The 19,230-nt window shown below is 40.5% G+C and overlaps 2 protein-coding genes across 2 annotated transcripts in view; both read right to left on the bottom strand.

Annotated features, from left to right (window-relative positions):
- Positions 1 to 4,385: 4,385 nt before the first annotated feature.
- On the bottom strand, positions 4,386 to 8,137 carry arl5c (ADP-ribosylation factor-like 5C). The gene is made up of 6 exons (XM_080043317.1): positions 7,955 to 8,137; positions 7,117 to 7,177; positions 6,861 to 7,008; positions 6,274 to 6,357; positions 5,593 to 5,744; positions 4,386 to 5,444 (listed from the first exon to the last, which is right to left on the bottom strand). Exons 1-6 carry the CDS (start codon positions 7,998 to 8,000, stop codon positions 5,396 to 5,398), a joined length of 540 nt encoding a protein of 179 aa, XP_079899443.1. The 5' UTR covers positions 8,001 to 8,137; the 3' UTR covers positions 4,386 to 5,395.
- A 3,713-nt stretch (positions 8,138 to 11,850) lies between these two features.
- Positions 11,851 to 19,230, bottom strand: part of cacnb1 (calcium channel, voltage-dependent, beta 1 subunit) — a gene marked incomplete at both ends in the record, with an annotated part of 32,231 nt that continues 24,851 nt past the window's right edge. The window contains 7 exons of the mRNA XM_080044403.1: positions 11,851 to 12,417; positions 14,214 to 14,399; positions 14,851 to 14,946; positions 15,536 to 15,687; positions 18,206 to 18,315; positions 18,408 to 18,466; positions 18,904 to 18,984. Coding sequence (XP_079900529.1) covers positions 11,851 to 12,417; positions 14,214 to 14,399; positions 14,851 to 14,946; positions 15,536 to 15,687; positions 18,206 to 18,315; positions 18,408 to 18,466; positions 18,904 to 18,984 — 1,251 coding nt within the window. The remainder of the gene's footprint in view (positions 12,418 to 14,213; positions 14,400 to 14,850; positions 14,947 to 15,535; positions 15,688 to 18,205; positions 18,316 to 18,407; positions 18,467 to 18,903; positions 18,985 to 19,230) is intronic.

Here is a 19,230-nt window from a genome sequence, read left to right as displayed (position 1 = left end):
AACCCATAGAGTTGGAAACAACTACCATTTTCACTTCTTTAATAAGATAAGTTGCGTATATCATTTATTTTAACACGGATATGAATTATGTGCAAAACAGGACTGGCACTGAATATAAAGAGGGTTTCCCTAAGGAAATCTAACAGTAATTTTAATGCACCTGAAAGCTTAAATGAAAACATACATACATAGTGCCACATTTTCAGGTGTATATACTGTATAACAATAATGACACGCACATTAAAGGGTTATTATTGGTTGCAAAGATAGATAGTGTCAGGATTTTAATTCTCAATAATTAATGATGATATAACCCCATCATTAATGCATATAATCAATATATCTTATATAGCCTAACTAACAATTAACCATTGATAAACATGTGATATAGAAAGTCGTAGAACTCTATACTGCGTTAAAAAGCTCCTTCTGTAAGAACTGAGACATCCCATGACATACTGTTGTACAATTTTTGACTTTCCCAAAGCCTCGAGGCCAACGAGTATCCTTTTCTTACAATGGCCCTCTGTAGTCTCACTCACACCGGCAGTTTAGCAACAGATAAGACACCTTATTCTATCAAGGACACCAGCACAGAGGCGTTTTTCTCTCCCATATGGCAGATTCAACAATCCGGAAGACGAAAGAAGAAGGATGATTCAAAATAGACCAATCAAATGCATATCTGTACTTGTTATAATGTGTTGATGAAGAGAGAGGCTTGCACTTTTTGGCTGTTCGCTTGACCTGCATAACTGTAACCTGCCGAGCATCATTTTTTCATTAAATACCATTGAACCTTTTTCGTCTGACTCCTCAAGCATTTTTGCATCTTTTACTTCCTCTTAAGTAACGAACACGTTTTAATATTATAGTTTTATTAATAGACAGATAGATACATACTGTACATACATACATATATATGTATATACGCAGGGCTGCCTTTACCTGCCACTAGGCCCCGGGGCTGAGAGGTTTCGTAGGCCCCCCGGGCACCGGTCTTACAATACAGATGCGTTAAAGCCATGTTTGTCTACACCACAATATCTCTATTGATGAAATACAAATACTCTTAAGGTAACATGTACTTAAACCCCTTCCTGGTCTAATTACTTTTAATAACCAAACACATGGTTGGCTACAGTGTTTTTCCAAGTTATTGAGGAGACCGCGGTGGGGACCCAGGACCTTCTAGGGGGGTCCGGGGGCATGCCCCCCCGGAAGAAAAAATGTAACCTTTTAAAGTAAAATGCATCAATCTGGTGCACTTTGAGAAGAAAACTAAGGCTAAATCAACTGTGTCCTATGTGAGCTATTTTCTGGAATCATTTGGAGACACAGAAATACCAAAAAGCAGAAAAAAAAAAATATACAGGTTTAAAAAAATCCAGTCAGTCAGCATTCCATTTTTTTTTTAAATAATCCCTTATCCTAAAGCTACTTCTCTCTTTGAAATCTTTGTTTTGTTTTTAATGGCTCAACTCAATATAGGCTCTTGATCTGCGTTGCCCCGAACAATGTTAATTAAACAAAAATGTACTGGTGAATGATAGGCCCCTTGATCTTCATAGGCCAAAAATAATGTGATTTTTTTTTTTCCTTTTTCTTTACTGGTTCATGATGGGCCCCTGATCTCCGTTAGCCCCCCCTACGAAGATTAGGGGCCTATCATGAGCCAGTCAATAATTTATTGTTTTAAATGACAATGTTCGGGGCCTTCTTAGATCAGGGGCCTATATTGACACAGTAAAAAAAAAAAAAAAAAAAATTTTTTTTTTTTTTTTTTTTTTTTGGAGAGGCCCCTGATCTTCGTAGGCCCTGGGGCTTCAGCCCAGGTAAGCCCGTGCACAAAGGCGGCCCTGTATATACGATATACCTTATTGTAGATGCACAAGTTGGCAAAATAAATGCATTAGGCCTAATAGTTTTTTAGATTGTATTCTTGTATTTCCATTATTTTAAATTAGTAAAACGTGTCATTGGAATTAAGGGTTCAAATAGGAGATATGTATTTCATCAGACATGTTTGTGTGATCTAAATCAGCCACACTGTCCAGCTGAAAACAAAACCACCACTGGGAATTTTAGACCAATTTAGATTGTTACGCAAACCTTTTGATACCATAGATTAGTTTTATCTCAAGTTCTTGGAAAGGTTGTGACAAAGTGATTTGAGCAAAAAGCTTAGGGAAGGGCCAGTTCTTTAGTGTAAACACCCAGAGGGTACATTACCTCAGCTGGAGCTTATTAAGTTGATTAACCAGCTGAAATGACTCAATCACATTGTGCTGCTTTATTAAATCTCACTGTCAAACTTCATAAATTCACATTTATTTCTTAATTTGTAAGTGATAAGAAGACAGCTAGCTATATAAGTAACAGTCTGAACTGCATAAAGATAGTTTGTTGCTGGCCACCTCTTGTTATAATGGCTGTGTTATACAGTATGTGTTGGCTTGATCTTTTTTTGCTGTTGTACATTTAAGTTCTGCAGCTTCATTTCAAATGCAACACTATTGAAATTTCACACTATCCAGTCAGGTACACTGACTTTTCCGCACCAATACATACAATTAATGGAAAAAACATATCAAGGAAGATCAGTGTTTCCCACAGGATTTTGGGATACTGTTGTAGGGACCCTGTACCTTGTTGAGGGGTCCGGGGGCTTTTATACCTTTTTAAAGTAAAATGCATCAATCTGGTGCACTTAAAGAGGAAAGAGCATTTTAGAGACTATATCAAATCCTGAGATGCAGAAGGAACATTATTTTTCAGATTTTTCTTAAACAGGCAGCACTCTTTACTCTGCAACTGTAAAAACAGTACAGTAGATTGGTCTGCAGACCCATGTTCTATGATGGAGGGGCCCATTTCAACAGATAAAGGGTGGATAGCTACTTTTCATGAACAATTTAGAATTCACACATGAAACAGGACAAAAGGGGGACAACATGGCAGACCTCCCCGATGGCTTTCTGGCTCAACACAAAATAAAGATTAACAAATGAACTGCTACACAGTTGACAGGATACAGATACAACCATGGCAGCAGCAGCAGGCAACAGAGTAGTGATCAGATGAGGAAGAGGAGAGCAACTGACGTCCAGCTCCTCTCTTTATACCCTGCAGCTTTGCTAATTAGGACTTCAGGTGTGAAGAGTCTATGGTGGAGCCGAGGGTCTGGAGCTAAAGGCAGCATGCACAAAAGCACATTAGAACACATTGGAATGTAACAGCAATAAAGTGAATACTTTGTTAAAACAGTATTTGAAGGGTTAAGAAAGGGACATTTTAGCTCCTAGAGGTTGAAAATAGGCTGCTTCAACATTTGGGCCCACTAATATAGAGCTGTGAACATCCTAGGCCTAGGGTGACTATTTGGTAGGCCTATCTGTCACATGAGAAGAATTTGGTCAACATTTTTAGACTATAATAGGCTATACTGAGATGATATAGGCCTACACACACACACACACACACACACACACACACACACACACACACACACACACACACACACACACACACACACACACACACACACACACACACCTGTTATCATAGTTGATCAAGCCCTCTTTCAGGAGATGAAATGATAAAATCCTGGAAAATGTTTCTTCAAAAAGTTACCAGGCAAAAATGGCATCGAAAAGTTGGAGAGCTGTTTATAGTAACAGCTCGGTAGCCTATGCAGCCACAGATGCAGGCTCACTTCTCCCCCTAGTGGTCGAAATAAGATCGCTGTTAAATACCAGTTAAAACCCCCGACTATCGACAGAATCAAAGTGTATCCTATCCTTGCTAAAGAAAAGGCGAAACGATACATAGTAAGTATAAAAACATAAAAAGAGTCTAGTTTGAGAATAAATAAATACTGCAATCTAATAAATACTGCAATCTTTACATCGAAGGAACACACGGGGGTATAGCTCAGTGGTAGAGCATTTGACTGCAGATCAAGAGGTCTCCGGTTCAAATCCGGATGCCCCCTCTTTTCTTCCGCTCATGATTGAATGAATGCCACTGCGTTATTGGATATTTTTAGGATTAGCCTACATAAATCATAGTAATTGCTGCTTGTGAATTAAGTTTACTCGGGAAAGGAAAACAGTATTATAGGCTTTATCAATCAAATTAAAAACAAGCAGAAGGATAAGTTGGACTACAATCTATTCCACAATTTCCAAAACATTTAATACAAGATATAATTTCTTCTGCAGTGCTACTAAAACCAGCAACTGGGAGTTGGTTAGTTTAAAATACACTCATATGTGTGCCATTACTGCAGGTGAGCCACCCTTAAATAGCTAGGGTGCAGCTATGTGTATCAAAGACTATCACAGCTACAGAATAAACAACACGCCCACCACACATTTACAACAATAATAATATTTATTTGAAAAAAAGACACAACAGAATATACACATTAGCAGCTAGCTTATTTTCCTTGGACATTGCTGTATACAGTAAATAGATAATTTTTTTTTTAAATAAATAACTTATTTAACATCTTAAGGTCTCATAAAAGTTTTCCTGTTGTTCACTTGCACAAAATATAATTTAATACATACAAGGTGCAGACATATTGATATACACCAATATTGCAGAGTTTCTGAGTAAGAGAGGCTGATAGAGGCTTTAATACCGGGCAGCTTTTAAATTCACTTTGTGATAGAAAGGCTGATATGTAACTCTTCAGGCACTCAATCTGCGCTGCAGCAGGAGCAACTGAGCTGCTTTGAAAGACAAAGTCAAGAATAACCAGACAAAGGGCAACATGTGATCAAAGAGAGATTAAAACAGCACCATATTTCAGCTGTGATCGATCTGCCTCAGGTTTTCAAGACACCTTGATATTTAAGTGTTCTTTGTTACGTCAATGGTACAAGTTGTTTGATTCCAGTAATGAATGACTGAATGATATTTCAATGATCAGTTCAATGGAGGAAGAGCTTGACGTCACTTGGATTTAACCTAGGTGAAACCAGAGTGGAATGTGATATTACTGGTCAGGTAGGGTAGGCTATCTTAAGTTCTTGAGTACATGTGGGTCACTTAAAGAGGTGTACAGTCAGTACAAATAAAACACTTACTTCATCAACCAGAACATTGAAAACGTTTGCCTATCAATATAATCAAACCCTTGTGGTTCTTGAAATTGACACTAAATTAACTGGTTTCTCTGTTGCCTGTCTTCCCCATGGTCTACTCTGAGGCTCGGTTCCTTAGTTCCTTACAGACTCTCACACAGCTGTAGGCCTAGGTGTGTCTCGACACCCATTTTACCAGGAACTTTCCCTTAACACTGTAAAGAAATCCCAACACTGTTGCCTTTAGCAGTTCATTTTGAGGTTGGCTCAGTTTGAGGAAGCTTGATTCACTGGAGTGTGTTCTAGTTGGCGACGACCCGCGACTTCATCCAGTCCAGACTGGCAGGTAGACTGGGGGAGAGAGAAAGAGAAAGGAAAGTGGTTATTAAGGGCATGTTTCTGCAAGCTGTTTCAGTCAATTTGAGGACTGACACATACATACTCATCATGGTCTAAGTAAAGAATGAGACAGAGAGAGTGTGAGGTGTGTAAGACTCACCCCTCGCCTGTCAGGGCACAGCAGGGCTGCACATGCCAGGAGTGCGATGTGATGTTGTCCAGTGTGAGGCATTTGGAGATCTCTTTTGGAGTCATGGAGCCCTTCATGTCTTGTTTGTTGGCCAAAATGAGCACAGACGCTTTCTGTAGGTCCTAAACAAGGGAAGACGAGTTAACCATTGCTGCTTTCACCGTTATCAGTTCATTCAATAACAAAAGCATTTCCATTGGAAACCCCAGAAATGTCCCTGCGTCAACTTTGAGAACAAGGAACTGCAACCTCAGCGGAAGTTTTAAACACATGTTAACACGCTGACTCTTCCTCAATATGTTGTGTCATGGGTTAGAAACCTATTACGCAACGCAACTCATGACTCTGAAGACGTCTAAACCTAAATAGCAGACTTGGGCAGTTTCACTGACTAACAAAAGGGTTTTACGTCAACTAAACACAAAGATTCTATTTATATATTACAAGATTGATTACACATTTTAGTTTTTATTCACAAAACCAATCTTGCTGCAATCTGTAAGCGTCTTTGAGGGTCCTCCAAAAAAGCATTATAAAAGTAATATCAATTATTATTATTATTATTATTACTATAATCTAATTCTATGAAATAATGAGTGATCTGTGATAGTAAAAAATGTCTCTTGAACTAACACACAGCTTGATTTGTACCTCATGTGACAGCATCTGGTGCAGCTCATCTTTGGTTAGAGTGAGACGTTCGCGGTCGGTGCTGTCCACAACCAGAATGACGATCTGAGAAGAAAAACAACAACATAGACATTTAACCAAATCGTCAGACATCTTACTTCACCAGAGGCCGTGTTATCAGAGGCTTGAATGATAGGAGGAAGGCACAAGATGTTCGTTACACACACATGTAATATATTTTACAACATTACATAACAGTGATAAATTAGTAATCAATACAAGGGATCAGGGTGGTGTAATAATAGGTCAATATGGTTTAATGTGCACTTGCCTATAAACCTTTATAATGGTGCCTGTTTCTGTCTTTACGCTCGAATATCAAATGTTCAGAACTACTAGTGACAATCAAATTTTTATATATTGAATTTAAAATGATCAATGTTAGAGAAATAAATACCATACGCTTGAGATAAAAGCGTAAAAAGTTACATTTTTCAGACTTTTTTGATACATTTTTCAAGCTGAAAGCAGTGTATTTTAGTGTGTCATGTCTTGTACTGCACACATACAGTTAGACAGAGGAGTAGAAGACAGGCAGTGATGCGTACCTCTGTGTTGCAGTAGTATGAGTACCAGCTTGCTCGAAGGCTCTCCTGTCCTCCGATGTCCCAAACCAAGAAGTGTGTCTTACTGACGGTGATCTCCTCCACGTTGCTGCCGATGGTTGGCGTTGTGTGCACGGCCTCCTTCGTCAGACTGTTTGTGCGGGAGAAAAATAACTTCAAAATATGTAGAGAATCCAGAACACAGATATAATGCAGATTACTTTGTATTGTCATTTGACACTATTGTAGAGACACTTACAATTGATAGAGGATGGTCGTCTTTCCAGCGTTGTCCAAACCCACGATAATGACTTTGTGTTCTGTTGGAAAAAATAAACAAAGTTCACATTTAACCTGAACTGGATTTTTAAGTAACCACACCAGAGCACACTCTTATCTGGAGTAGCACAACTTGTTTCAGTGCAACAACAGAGGAGAAATGTACACACAGATAAGATAAAGGATATTGATGAACTGAGCAGAACAATATTTATGACATCACTGCACAACAGTCCAACGATGTGTTCAAGTCAGGTCACATACTGTGTGTACGGTGTTTGTCTTAGTTTGAATGTTAATCTGTGAAAAAATAATAGGAAATGTATGTGTAAAGTGATACAATAGTAAGTGAGAGGGACTTTATATTGTGACTAATAGGATATTATTTGTGATAGGCTACATAATTACTATTTGTATTTTGTTTAGTAGCCTATATTATTTTTGGTTTGTTTAAAACATAAATTCTTAGGTAGGCTATTTATATATATATTCTATTTATTGCTTCAACAAAAATCTGTCAAAATTAAAGTAAATGTGGGCCTATGTGTAAGTGATATTAGTAATATGATATTACGGTTAGTGAGAAAGACTATACATTGTGACTATTTAAGGCAACATGAAAGCAATTATTATTTGCAGCCTATATTATTTTCAGTTTATTGAACTTTTTTTGTTTTGTTTACAACATATAATTTCCCAGTATTTATAGCCTACTTTTAGGCCTATATGATCACCTACTCTACCTGATAAACAATATATTGAACTATGAAACTGACGCGGAATATTATTCATTATAATTAACATAAAGTTAGTCTTACCTTGGTCGCCGAACACCGCCAACATCTTGGACAGAAGAAATCCCATGTTCAACAAGTTTGTGTGAGTGTGTGTCTGTCTGTGTCTGTGTGTATGAGAGAGAGGTAAGTCCAGTTTAATCCTCCTGATGCAGACACACTTTAGATATGCGTTTACAGCTGACTGTCAGACAAACTGTCCCTTCATCTGTTATCACTCTCTGCCTAGGCACATGGGGAGGCGCTTCGCACAAAGAAAGTCGAAGGTATTTTTCGGTCGGATGAGTCATGGACAAAGTGTACGGCAGTGGTGCGTTCAGGGGCTGCGGGGAAAGTCTCGGTTATCTAGTATAGCCCAGTATAGCCTAGCCTACAGTGTTATAAATAAGGTGGACAAAATAATAGAAACAATTGCAATAAAGATTATTGATACATATTACGTTCAAAATCAAAATAAGTGATATCCACAGTTTGGTGGGCTAAAGTAGAATAATGTTTATGTCTAGGCCTACTATTTAGCAAATGTGATTACATGTAGAGGGTGTAGGCCTACCTACATAGTTATGAATTTGGCCTGAACCTACAACAACACAAGTTATTATAGTAGTCCTATACCATGCTGCTAAAGGTTAATTTAAACCAGTAAATTAATTAAATCGGCTGTCGGTGTCCGTTTTGATCGTAGAGAAGAACAAAAAGTATTTTCTCTACAATAATTGTTGTTATTAGTGTTTTATAACATTATCCCTAAATGTCCCATTGCCACTGTTTACTCAGGTAGGCTTTAATGTCTTCCAAAGTGAAAAAACTAAACAAACAAACGAAATAGGATAATCTGCTTTAAGTCTCATGAGTAGCCTACATGAAAATGTCGGCAACAATTCAACCTGAGCCCTCGCAGCTCAGAATTCGAATTTCAGTGAAGGCAACAAACCCCACAGGCGTTTCCTCTGTTACGCCGACGACAGTGGGTGACGGATGACGCAGCTCATGACACACAAGTCAAGTCCAAATATGGAAAAGGGAAGTGAAAGGCCTCTTCCTTCCTCTGTATGTGTCCAAGAAAAATTAGGCTATCAACCTGCTATCAACCAACAGAAAGCAAAACTGAGTGGATCAGAGAATCCCCTGGAATTTCCATTGAACTGTCCCCTCAGGTATTTTCCCAATAGCCCATTCAATTCTGAGAAATAAAATAGCCTTATAGTAGTCCCAACAGTACAATGCTGCTGTAATTATGCAATAAATGCAGTAGGCTATATAATAACAGTCTGAAAGGGGTCCATCTGCATAATGAATACTTTTGAAGTGAAATTGTTTATGAGACTTTTGTATTCTTGAGCAAAATGTTGCAACAAAGTACATTAACACTGTACTATGGATACCTTTCCTTAAGAAAAAGCATATAAATACTGAACTGTGAGCTTATCTGGTCACATGAACTCTGTTTTTGTTACTTTGACATTAGTCTCGCAAAGCCAGACCAAACTACTTTGACATAAACGTGCTCTGGGTTTCCATGACACCTTGTTAAATAACACTTTGAAACACGGCTCGTGTTTGTGTTTCAGATGGAAACCCAGTCTTGGCTTGTGACATGTCCTCCACTGCAGAGTATCAGCGAGCTGCAGGTGGTGAGTTGCCAAGAACTGAATGGTAAATATAAAAACCACATCCTGGATTGAGATGCAATGTTTTTTTGTTTTCGTTTGGTTATGTTTTCTTCATGACCCAAAGAGTTGCCAGTTGTGAACAATCACATAAGCTGAAATTTGAGAGGAGTGAATTGGAGTTCTTGGTTCCTGGGAACATTACAAAGGACTATTAATTAAAGCCAACAATATTTTTTTGATGTCTTTAGTTTCCAATGGATTTGCACCCATCAAAGCACCTTGACTGTACATTTTCTACATGCAGGGTGATGTAAGGTATTAAATCAGACAAAAGCAAATGCAAACCTTTTGTATTACCCTGTTCACAAGAATAAAGAAGATTTGACCTCAAGTAGAAGAAAGAAAAGCACAACAATACATTGTATATAACATGCTTTCCTCTACACCAAAATCTCTTCATATGTCCTGCGAGACCTTAAAGGCAACGGCTCTAAAAATAGCAAGTATGTACTGTCGGAAATGTGTTCATCATAATTACTTCTTAACGCATCAATTAAGTGAGACAATGGCATTTTTCTGATTCAATTTTTAATTAAAATACGAATTTATCCACAGATTAAAAATGAAAGGCAGAAAAAGCAAAATGTAGCTACAATCAGGCACCAATGATACATGTTGTTTCATATTTTTAAACAATTGCGATAACGCAACAATAACATTATTTACTGATCATTATTTAATATTTATTTATTCAACTGAAGATGCGGCGGGGCCGAAGCAGCCCACCCAAGACATTCATGGATTCTCCATTATAGATAACTGAGTAAAGACCAAAGCTGATCCTAGCCCACACCCTCCCCACCCACCCAGCACCCCACTCCTCTCACTACCTCACAAGAACTGAAGATTTAACATAAAAAAAGAAAAAAAAAAAGGAAAATAAATTGCAATTGTCCACAGGAAAAAACAACACTAATTCAGTCAGAAACCAAGAAGAGTAAGTAGAGAGTGGTATTTAATATTAGACAAAGCTAGCTGTTTTGGGTGGAAGTTGGGAGTGATTAACCACACACACGAGTACTTTTTATAGAACCGTTAGCCCTGAAAACAAAAACAAGACGACAAAGCTGGTGCAAAGAAAACAGGATGTGCTTGAGCGACAAGATAGGCTACACTGCAGAGTAGCTACAAGACACGAAGACACACACACACACACACACACACACACACACACACTGGTATGGTTTGAAAACGACTGTAACGAGAGTTAAGACATCCCACCGTGGCAGTTGGTGGACATGGCTTGGCGAGACATTCCGGCACTTGTGATTGAAATTTCTTCTTGAAATAAGGGCGTTTTTTTTTGTTGTTTTGTTATTTAAAGGTGGGAGAGACTAAGGCAGGACACTTCATTCACAAAACAATAAAGGGGGGTGGGGGCTGCTTTCAATCTGCACCAGGTTAGAACCAGGGAACAAATGAACAGCGGGGCACCCATGAAAAAGAGGTGAAGATAAACGGGAGGACTGGGTCGGACGTACACAGTCGGATACAGTGGGCTGAACCACGTCAGGGAAGAAGTAAACGTCTTTGGAGTGTACTATTCGTTGTTTTCAAGCTGACATGAGTGTAGAAACGTCGATAGAATTGTCGTGGTAAAATATGGCAACTTCTCCACCAGCGCTTTAAGGTCTGGGTGATAAGAAAAAGTGGAGGTGAGGTGACTCGTATGAAACTTTCTGGATCTCAGTATGGGAGAAATCCTGAAAAATCCCCCAAAAAGCACTGAGTAAGATTTTAAGGTACAGAGAAAACCCCGACACTGTATACATGGAGACGGTGACAATTAGACCCTGTTTAAGACTGCAGAGAACAGACATGACGGACTAACAGCTCCACCGGCCTTCACGCTCTACAACTGAAGGAGAGGTTGAGTCATACAGACAGTCAGACAATCAGAGGTTCACAATCAGAACAATTACTGTCCACGTGCTGTCAGTTTTTTTTAAATCCATGATATTCATGCAGTATTAACATAGGAAAAACACACACAAAAAAACAGACCAATATTATTTTTTTATCTAAACATAAATAAATTGAATTGCAAGAAGATAGTTGATGAGAATGGCATCTGGCAGTTGATGTGTTGTTTCTTTACATTGTATACTGGGATGTAAACAGATTCATTTTGTAATCCTGATTTAGCATGGCCCCAAACCCACACTTTCAGTTCCCCCTCCCTCCCTCCCTCCCCCTCAGTCGATCCAGTGTAGCTTCCCTTCGCCTCTGTGTGCGTGTGGTTTCGATTCAGCGGATGTAGACGTCCCTCCCCCAGTCATCCTGGTTCTTGTTGTGGCTCAGGTTGGCCCCCGTGTCGGCAGGCTCCTGGCAGTAGCGCTCCCTCAGCTTGGCGCGTCCGTGCGGCTGCGTCTGGCTGGGCATCGGCGGTGGGTGTGGGTGGTTGAGGTTCTCCTGGTCAGGTTCTGCCCCCTCGTCCTCCCACGATGCTTGCCTGCCATGGTGCTGCGCCAGGTGCAGGCGGCTGCCCCCTCCACCTCCTCGGTATGGGTCTGGCTCTTCGTACGGGTCGGTCTCAATGTCCATGCAGGAGTCCCCGGCCTCGGTGTAGGCCGAGTCGCGGCTGCCCTGGGTCTCCGAGTCGAAGGTGTCCTGCCGCGACAGCCCCCTCCCGCTGCCCCCTCCTCCCCCCCGGAGCTGACCGCGAGAGGAGCGCATGTACGCTTGCTGCTGCTGCTGCTGTTGGTGATGCTGAGGTTTTTCCTCTGTCTGATAGTCGTGCAGGCTGCCGCTCCCGCCGCACTCCGTCAGGGGCCCGTCTCGCTTCTGCTGTTCCCCGTGCACCAGGTACGGCCCCTGCACAGCCATGCCACACAGCAACCCATGCAGACACAAACACAAGCAGAGCAAAAAACCATACTGTGAGTGGGTGTTTTAGTTAGCAGGCTTAGCATGAGGAAGGGCAACACGATATCACAGAGATGCTCCAGTTTAAAGCTATAGTGCGTAACTTCTATTGCCCCCCCCACAGTAATTACAACAACACCGTCGGTGCATCCACATGAGATAAGACTTCGGTGATCGTGCATGGATTTTATTCCTACTGCTGTTCGTCCAGTTTTTTTCTTAGCAGTGGAAGTAACAACTGAAACATTTTGTGGGCTCTTTGAGCTCCTGCGCCAGTGTCAGGGGTTGACACCAGTTTGTAAAAGCTGCCGTACTGAGAAATACAGAGATAGTTTTGTGGAACTGATAGGCTTAATTAACTTTGTGTCACATGGTCTGGCGATGGGTTGAATGTAACCGACATGCATACATGTGAAAAAGTTACACACTATAGCTACACACTATAGCTTTAAGGACCTGTGGTTTTAAGGCATTAGTGTTCATGACTGACAATCTATTTCTAACACAAAAACACAAAATCCTTGGTTACACATTAAGTTCATACTCAAAGAAGTTCACTGGGGAAACACAAATAAATGAATTAAATATTCAGTTAGTCAAAAAAGTTAGTTCTACTATTTGATCATTTTCAAATCACCTATCTGCAAACAAAAACACACCCAAGCAGTTGTTCAACTAGCAGACTAAATATCTACCATTACAACACCGCCACCTTCTGGCAGATTGACCTCATGGCAGAAACACAGCAGAAATATCACCCTATGGGTTCAGAAGTAAACTCTGTAGCACATGAGGCTCATATCATAATGACGCAATTACTTCTTTAATGATAAAATAGTAATAGATTTTAAGTGCAGTTGGCTTGTATTTATTATTGCATTACTTTTGCTGCCTTTATAATGTCAGCCTCAATAAAAACGGAAGAAGGAGTTTCAAAACATGTTTCAAGCCATTTGGTGCAATACTTTCGCTCGGGTGCCATGCTGTCAAATAAAATAAATATCCTTGACGCCAAGCAACTCATAGAAACTGACGTGTGCTTAGTAGAAGGCACGGCTGATTAGTAAAAACGATCCATTGTTGTTAAAACGATCCATCTAAAGATTAAACTGGACAGTGGGTTAGCAAAAACTAAGCGTTTTCTGTTTGAAGAGGCAGACATGACTTGCTGTTTTCAGGGGCGGTACCATGGCAACACAGTGGACGACGGCAAACTGGATTCAGCCTCCCGAAGAAGAAAAAAGTGCTGGAGAAAGGAGGCCAGGGAGCTAAAGAGGGAAGGGTGAGGTGGTGGGGCAGCGGATATCATTTTACTCTTGATTACAGTGAAATGGAGGAGGCCCCACCCGAGCCTCAGGGGTGATTCCTTACGTCCAGTGTAGTTTGAGTTGAGCTGCAATCACCATGTGAAACGGAGCTTGGGACTGCGTAATTCTACTTGTAGAGTGTTTTCTAGCTGTTCATGTGTGGAAAATGAATGAAAATGGCTCATGTACGTATGTATGTATGTATGTATTCCCGCGTTATAGGTATGTGTTTACAGTGAATGTGTATCTGTGTTGTGTTTTCTATATACAGCATAAACAGGGGTTTTTAATGCACTTTTCCTTCAGGCTTTAAGAGTTGAGAACACGGCTGCTGGACTTTCAGAGAGCGTGTTCGGCCTCTTTCTTGTCGTTGGCTATAGCACCGTCTATGTCGGGCCACAGCTCCAGGTTCCTGCGCAGGGAGCAGAGCACCTGTACCTGCAGGTTGGACACGGGCTCTGGGGAGGCTGCCAGCGCCGCCGTGGCCATGGTGCGGTTGAGCAGAGGGTTGGGTGGGTTGCTGCTCGGAGGGTGCGTGGCCTTCCAGTACGCCTCCAGGTAGTCGGCCAGGTGCTCGCAGGCGTCTTCAAGCTGGTTCTCGTCCAGGATGATGTCAAACAGTTCCTGGAAACACACGAAGAAGAGAAACAAGGAGAGTTTTTTTTTTGTTGGTTTTAAAAGGTACACTACCGTAACTTTCGGTGTGTCAGAGAAGTGAACATTTTCTAACGTACGTTGTCATAATTGATTAAACAAACTTTCCTCACAGGAAAATCGGATCCCTGGAACACTGTTTGTTGAGTTGTAAAACGTCCTGAAAAGTTACTGTTTCACTGTTGTTGTTTACAGCAGCAGGGCTCACAGTTTTGTTTACAACCATATTCTAGTCTTACGTTTGGTTCCAAGTGCCTAAAAAATACTTTGGTTTTTATTTATGATGATAGAATTTTTCAATACTAAGAATTAGTTTTGTAAACTAACTGCAGGCTCTGCAAATGTAAACAAATCCCCCTCCTCTGAAATGGCATAATAGTGCACCTTAAACAGAAGCAGATATTAATTCTGGAAAACTCACCGGTGGGCACTGGGCCAACTTGTCTGCTGCCACCATCTGCACATTTAGGTGTTTAGCCTGGGACTTCCCCCTAGATTTGATGAGCCTCTGAAGGACCTGCAGAGACACAACAATACCTGGTTACTGAAACGACAAATAAATCATTTCAATATGTTTACGCACTTAGGTCATTTTATTATGGTGATAGTAGAAATGCAAAAGCTACTCAGTGGAGTTTTTGACCCTAATGCTGGGCTTACACTACAGGACTTTTAAAAGACTTTGAAAAGACTGAAGACTGAAACCCTCTCACATCTAAAGACAATCAACTCACACCTGAAGACAACTAGTCATTAGTTTTCAGTCACAGAGTGAGATTTTGAAAAGACAGGGGGTCTCATATTGCAAGACTACAACTAGATCCCTTTTGAGATTAATATTATTTCCGCAAACGCGATAGTGATTATTACAGATCCCAGCAGAAAACACTCCTTGAGCAGCCCTGTGCTGCAATATACAACAGAAGAACATGTGGAATATCCTTTTCATGTTGTCCATAAGCACAAAGTAGGCATATCCACAAGAGAATGGCGGACTCGGAGAGAACTACTATATAAAAATAATTTACAGAATTTAATGGCATTGAAAGGCTATGTCAACAAAAAAAAGCCAAAGATTATAACTTTTAGATGATATGTCTGCATACCTTAGGCGAGGCTATTTTAATATAGACAATGATGGGAGCCAGGGAGGTCTTTGCCAGCTGAGTGGGGTGGTTGATGGTGTCTGCGTCCAGAGCCACCAGCTGAAGCGTGCGGGCCAGCTCGAAGATACGCTCTATCTCACTCTGCACCTCCGCTGAAGGGCCCAAAACAAATGAGACAACGTAAATACAGCAAAAAAAAAACTTTTGAATGAACAATTTCTCTCTTTGCGTGAGATACAGCATTATTATATATCAGCCAAACGTCCTTTACTATGTGCACTAGTACGTAACCGGCACGTTAGTACTTGATCATGCATGTCCAAGTTTTAGAGAGAAAAAAAAAACGCGTAAAGCGTTTGACTTGAGATTGAAGTCACAGCTAAAAAGTTCCATTTAAGCACAGCTAAATGGAAGCAGTGCAGCATCCTCATTCTGTTGCGGCCTCCCGGACATTTACAATCTCCTCACGTGCTATGGATATATTTTCTGACAAAGCGACGACGGGAGGCACTTAAGAATGAGATGCATGCGGCACTTGTAATAGCTAATGATAAGGGCACAATTTATCACCATGTAAATACAACAGAAAAACAAATAAACAAAAAAGAAACTCATAAATAAAAATTTAGTGTAACATTAGTTCTTGTTAGCGCTTGATAGCCACAACAGTAATTATTGCTATTATTATTAAATGATTATCAGGTGAACCACTCAACTATGTGGACTGCTTGGGTGTTTGGTTTTCATTGTTCCTCGAGAATAGCCTATAAAAGCTTGTTTTTGTCATTTCGAGCACAATATTTCCTTTTTTATATCAGCTTGTTTTATATGTAAGGACAAAGATTTAAAAAAGAAATAATCCGAAACCAGAATGTTCCTCGTCTTTCTGATGCGTGCTGCCAACCGAGCGGCACAGAGAGATAACGGGGGCAAGGAAGGCAATCTGCAGAGAGCCTGCACACAATTTGGCAGCCTCCAGAGGGCTGAGGGATAGAGAACTCAAGCTGTATAGTGATAAGAACCTTGAACTTTAACTTATATAAATTAATAGAAGGGAAGGTTTCCATTATCTTCACAAAGACTTGGGACTTAAAACATTTTCTTTTTTGGATTGGGATTTGAATTTGACTGCAGTGAGGAACTCTTTCCACTGCCATGACTACACACAGTTCACAAGGCGAGTCACAGCTTCTATATGTGTATGATTGCACACATACATTAAATGTTGGTCGCACCCGCAAGAGGGTGAGAGCAGAATGGAAAGTATCTGTATTTCTGCTCATAGTTTTAATGCAGCTACTGTACCAGGCAGGCTGCCCTCCCACGGATCCCTTTCCCGATTCTGTTTTATAATTATTTTCTTTATATTGGAAACTACAGGCTGTCACACAGAAGTATGAGGAACAGAGAAACTGACAGGCAAGCAGACAGGCAGACAAACGATGTATTATGAATATAGTGAGAAGAAAAAAAGGGGGGAAGGGAAGAAATAGGGAGAGGCTGCATTGTTTTGTTGCAAAGAGAGCAATACGTACCCAGTACGTCTGAACCAAAGAGAGAGAGAGAGAGTGATGGGAGAGAGGGTGGGACGGGGAGGATGGGGTGTGTGAAGGGCAGAAAAGACAGGATGAGGAAAGAGAAAGGATAGTAGATCAGACTCAAGAAGTCAGAGCAGGTATAACGGATGATGCACAACGGTACCTGTGATCTGTGCAGCTTTTGAATATGGTAATACAGAATGTAAACGTGTAAAAATTAGGGAAATTATACTATGCAATCCTGTGGATTTATTAAATTAAATTTGTAAAGCTGCCCCTGTTCTGCAATTCTCTAATTGTCAAAAAAAATCCTTTTAAAAGACAAAAAACACAAATGAATTCATCCCACCGCAGAGCTTCATTGTTGTCCTAAAACACTGTGCCACACTGTTGCACTTGAGTGACATGTTCCTTTGATATGATGAAGAAAACCTGTAGTTGGTTTTGAATCATCCCACATACAACATCCTGCTGCATTCAACCCTCACTAGAGCTACAAATGCGCTTAAAATAGTCTCCATTTGCTATAATAAATCATCCATCCATCGATCTATGTATCCACCTATCTATCCATCAGTCCATCCATTTATCTACAGTATCTATCTATCTATCTATCTATCTATCTATCTATCTATCTATCTATCTATCTATCTATCTATCTATCTATCTATCTATCTATCTATCTATCTATCTATCTATCTATCTATCTATCTATCTATCTATCTATCTATCTATCTATCTATCTATCTATCTATCTATCTATCTATCTATCTATCTATCTATCCATCCATCCATCCATCCATCCATCCATCCATCCATCCATCCATCCATCCATCCATCCATCCATCCATCCATCCATCCATCCATCCATCCATCCATCCATCCATCCATCCATCCATCCATCCATCCATCTATCTATCTATCTATCTATCTATCTATCTATCTATCTATCTATCTATCTATCTATCTATCTATCTATCTATCTATCTATCTAGAAAAAGAAACATTTAAAAAAATATGAGAAACAGACATAACAGAGATATTCAAAATGGATGTTAAGCAACACAAGTGTTTTCCATTGGCATTATGTAACATTGTGTGTTTGTACTGAACCGGCTGTGTGCAATCTTACCCAGGCTAGAGCGGGTATTGGAGCGCTCGATGATGGTGTGTTTGCTAGGGTTGTTGAGGACTGAACGTTTGGCCAGGGAGATGTCCGCTGTCACCCGCGTGATGGATATCCTTCAAACAGAGGCCCACATAACAAAGGTCAGTAAACAGAAAGCCCATTACTGTAAAGCGGAGCTGTGCATAGCGGATGCTCTCGTTCCTACCTGCCCTCAAACTTGTGTTTCAGGAAGTCAAAGAGCGCTTTCTGCATCATGTCTGTCACCTGGAGACGAAACATAAGGCATAAGAGAACACTCCCTCCATACAAGTGAAATCAGATGTTAAAGCTAAAGTGTGTAACTTTTTTATATAAAACTCTCACATTCAAGCCATTGAGCCAAATGAGTTGACATAAAAGTTGGGTAAGCCTATCAGCTCCACAAAAACACCAGTATTTCTCAGTATGGCAGTATTTACAAACTGCTGTCACCCCCTGACACTGGCGCAGCAGAATCTCCGAACATGTTTCAGTTGATGATTTCTACTGCTAAGAAAAGACCTGGACGTACAGAAGAAAGGTATGAAATGTATGCACAGTCACCGAAGGCTGCGCCGACAGTCTTGTTGTAATAACTCAGAATTCCTCATTTGGGCAACAGAAGTTACACACTATAGCTTTAAATAAGAGCGTTATGCTACTTTTCTTTCCTTCCTGCTTACCTCGTAGCCTTTGAGTGATGGCCCGACGAGGATGATGGGTCTCATGGAGGGAACCACGTCATAGGGGGGTACATGCTCCATCTAAGGCCAGGGAAACAAAGCACATACATTAATGGGGTTAGTCAAATTGTCATGCCGTGGATGAACATAGACTCAACACAGTTCGGCGAAAAAGCTCACACAGGTGTACAGTCACATATTCAACAATGTTAACTCAACACAAAACCTCCTCTCTCCCCTCTGTGAGCGAGCGACTCTGATTGATGCACGGCGAGTTTCAGACGCCGGGGTCCATTTGTTTTATTGACTGCCTATGAATGTGTTCAG

This window comes from Ammodytes marinus (assembly GCF_949987685.1).
Source record: "Ammodytes marinus genome assembly, chromosome: 16".
NCBI lineage: Eukaryota > Metazoa > Chordata > Actinopteri > Uranoscopiformes > Ammodytidae > Ammodytes > Ammodytes marinus.
Note: the sequence above shows the minus strand (reverse complement) of the source record. Positions and strands in the feature narration are given on the sequence as shown.

Coding starts and splice junctions, on each gene's coding strand:
- arl5c (XM_080043317.1), bottom strand. CDS start 8,000: ATGGGATTTCTTCTGTCCAAGATGTTGGCGGTGTTCGGCGACCAAG. Junction 7,009..7,116: donor ACGACCATCCTCTATCAATT/GTAAGTGTCTCT, acceptor CCGCACAAACAG/TCTGACGAAGGAGGCCGTGC. Junction 6,358..6,860: donor CATACTACTGCAACACAGAG/GTACGCATCACT, acceptor TTTTCTTCTCAG/ATCGTCATTCTGGTTGTGGA.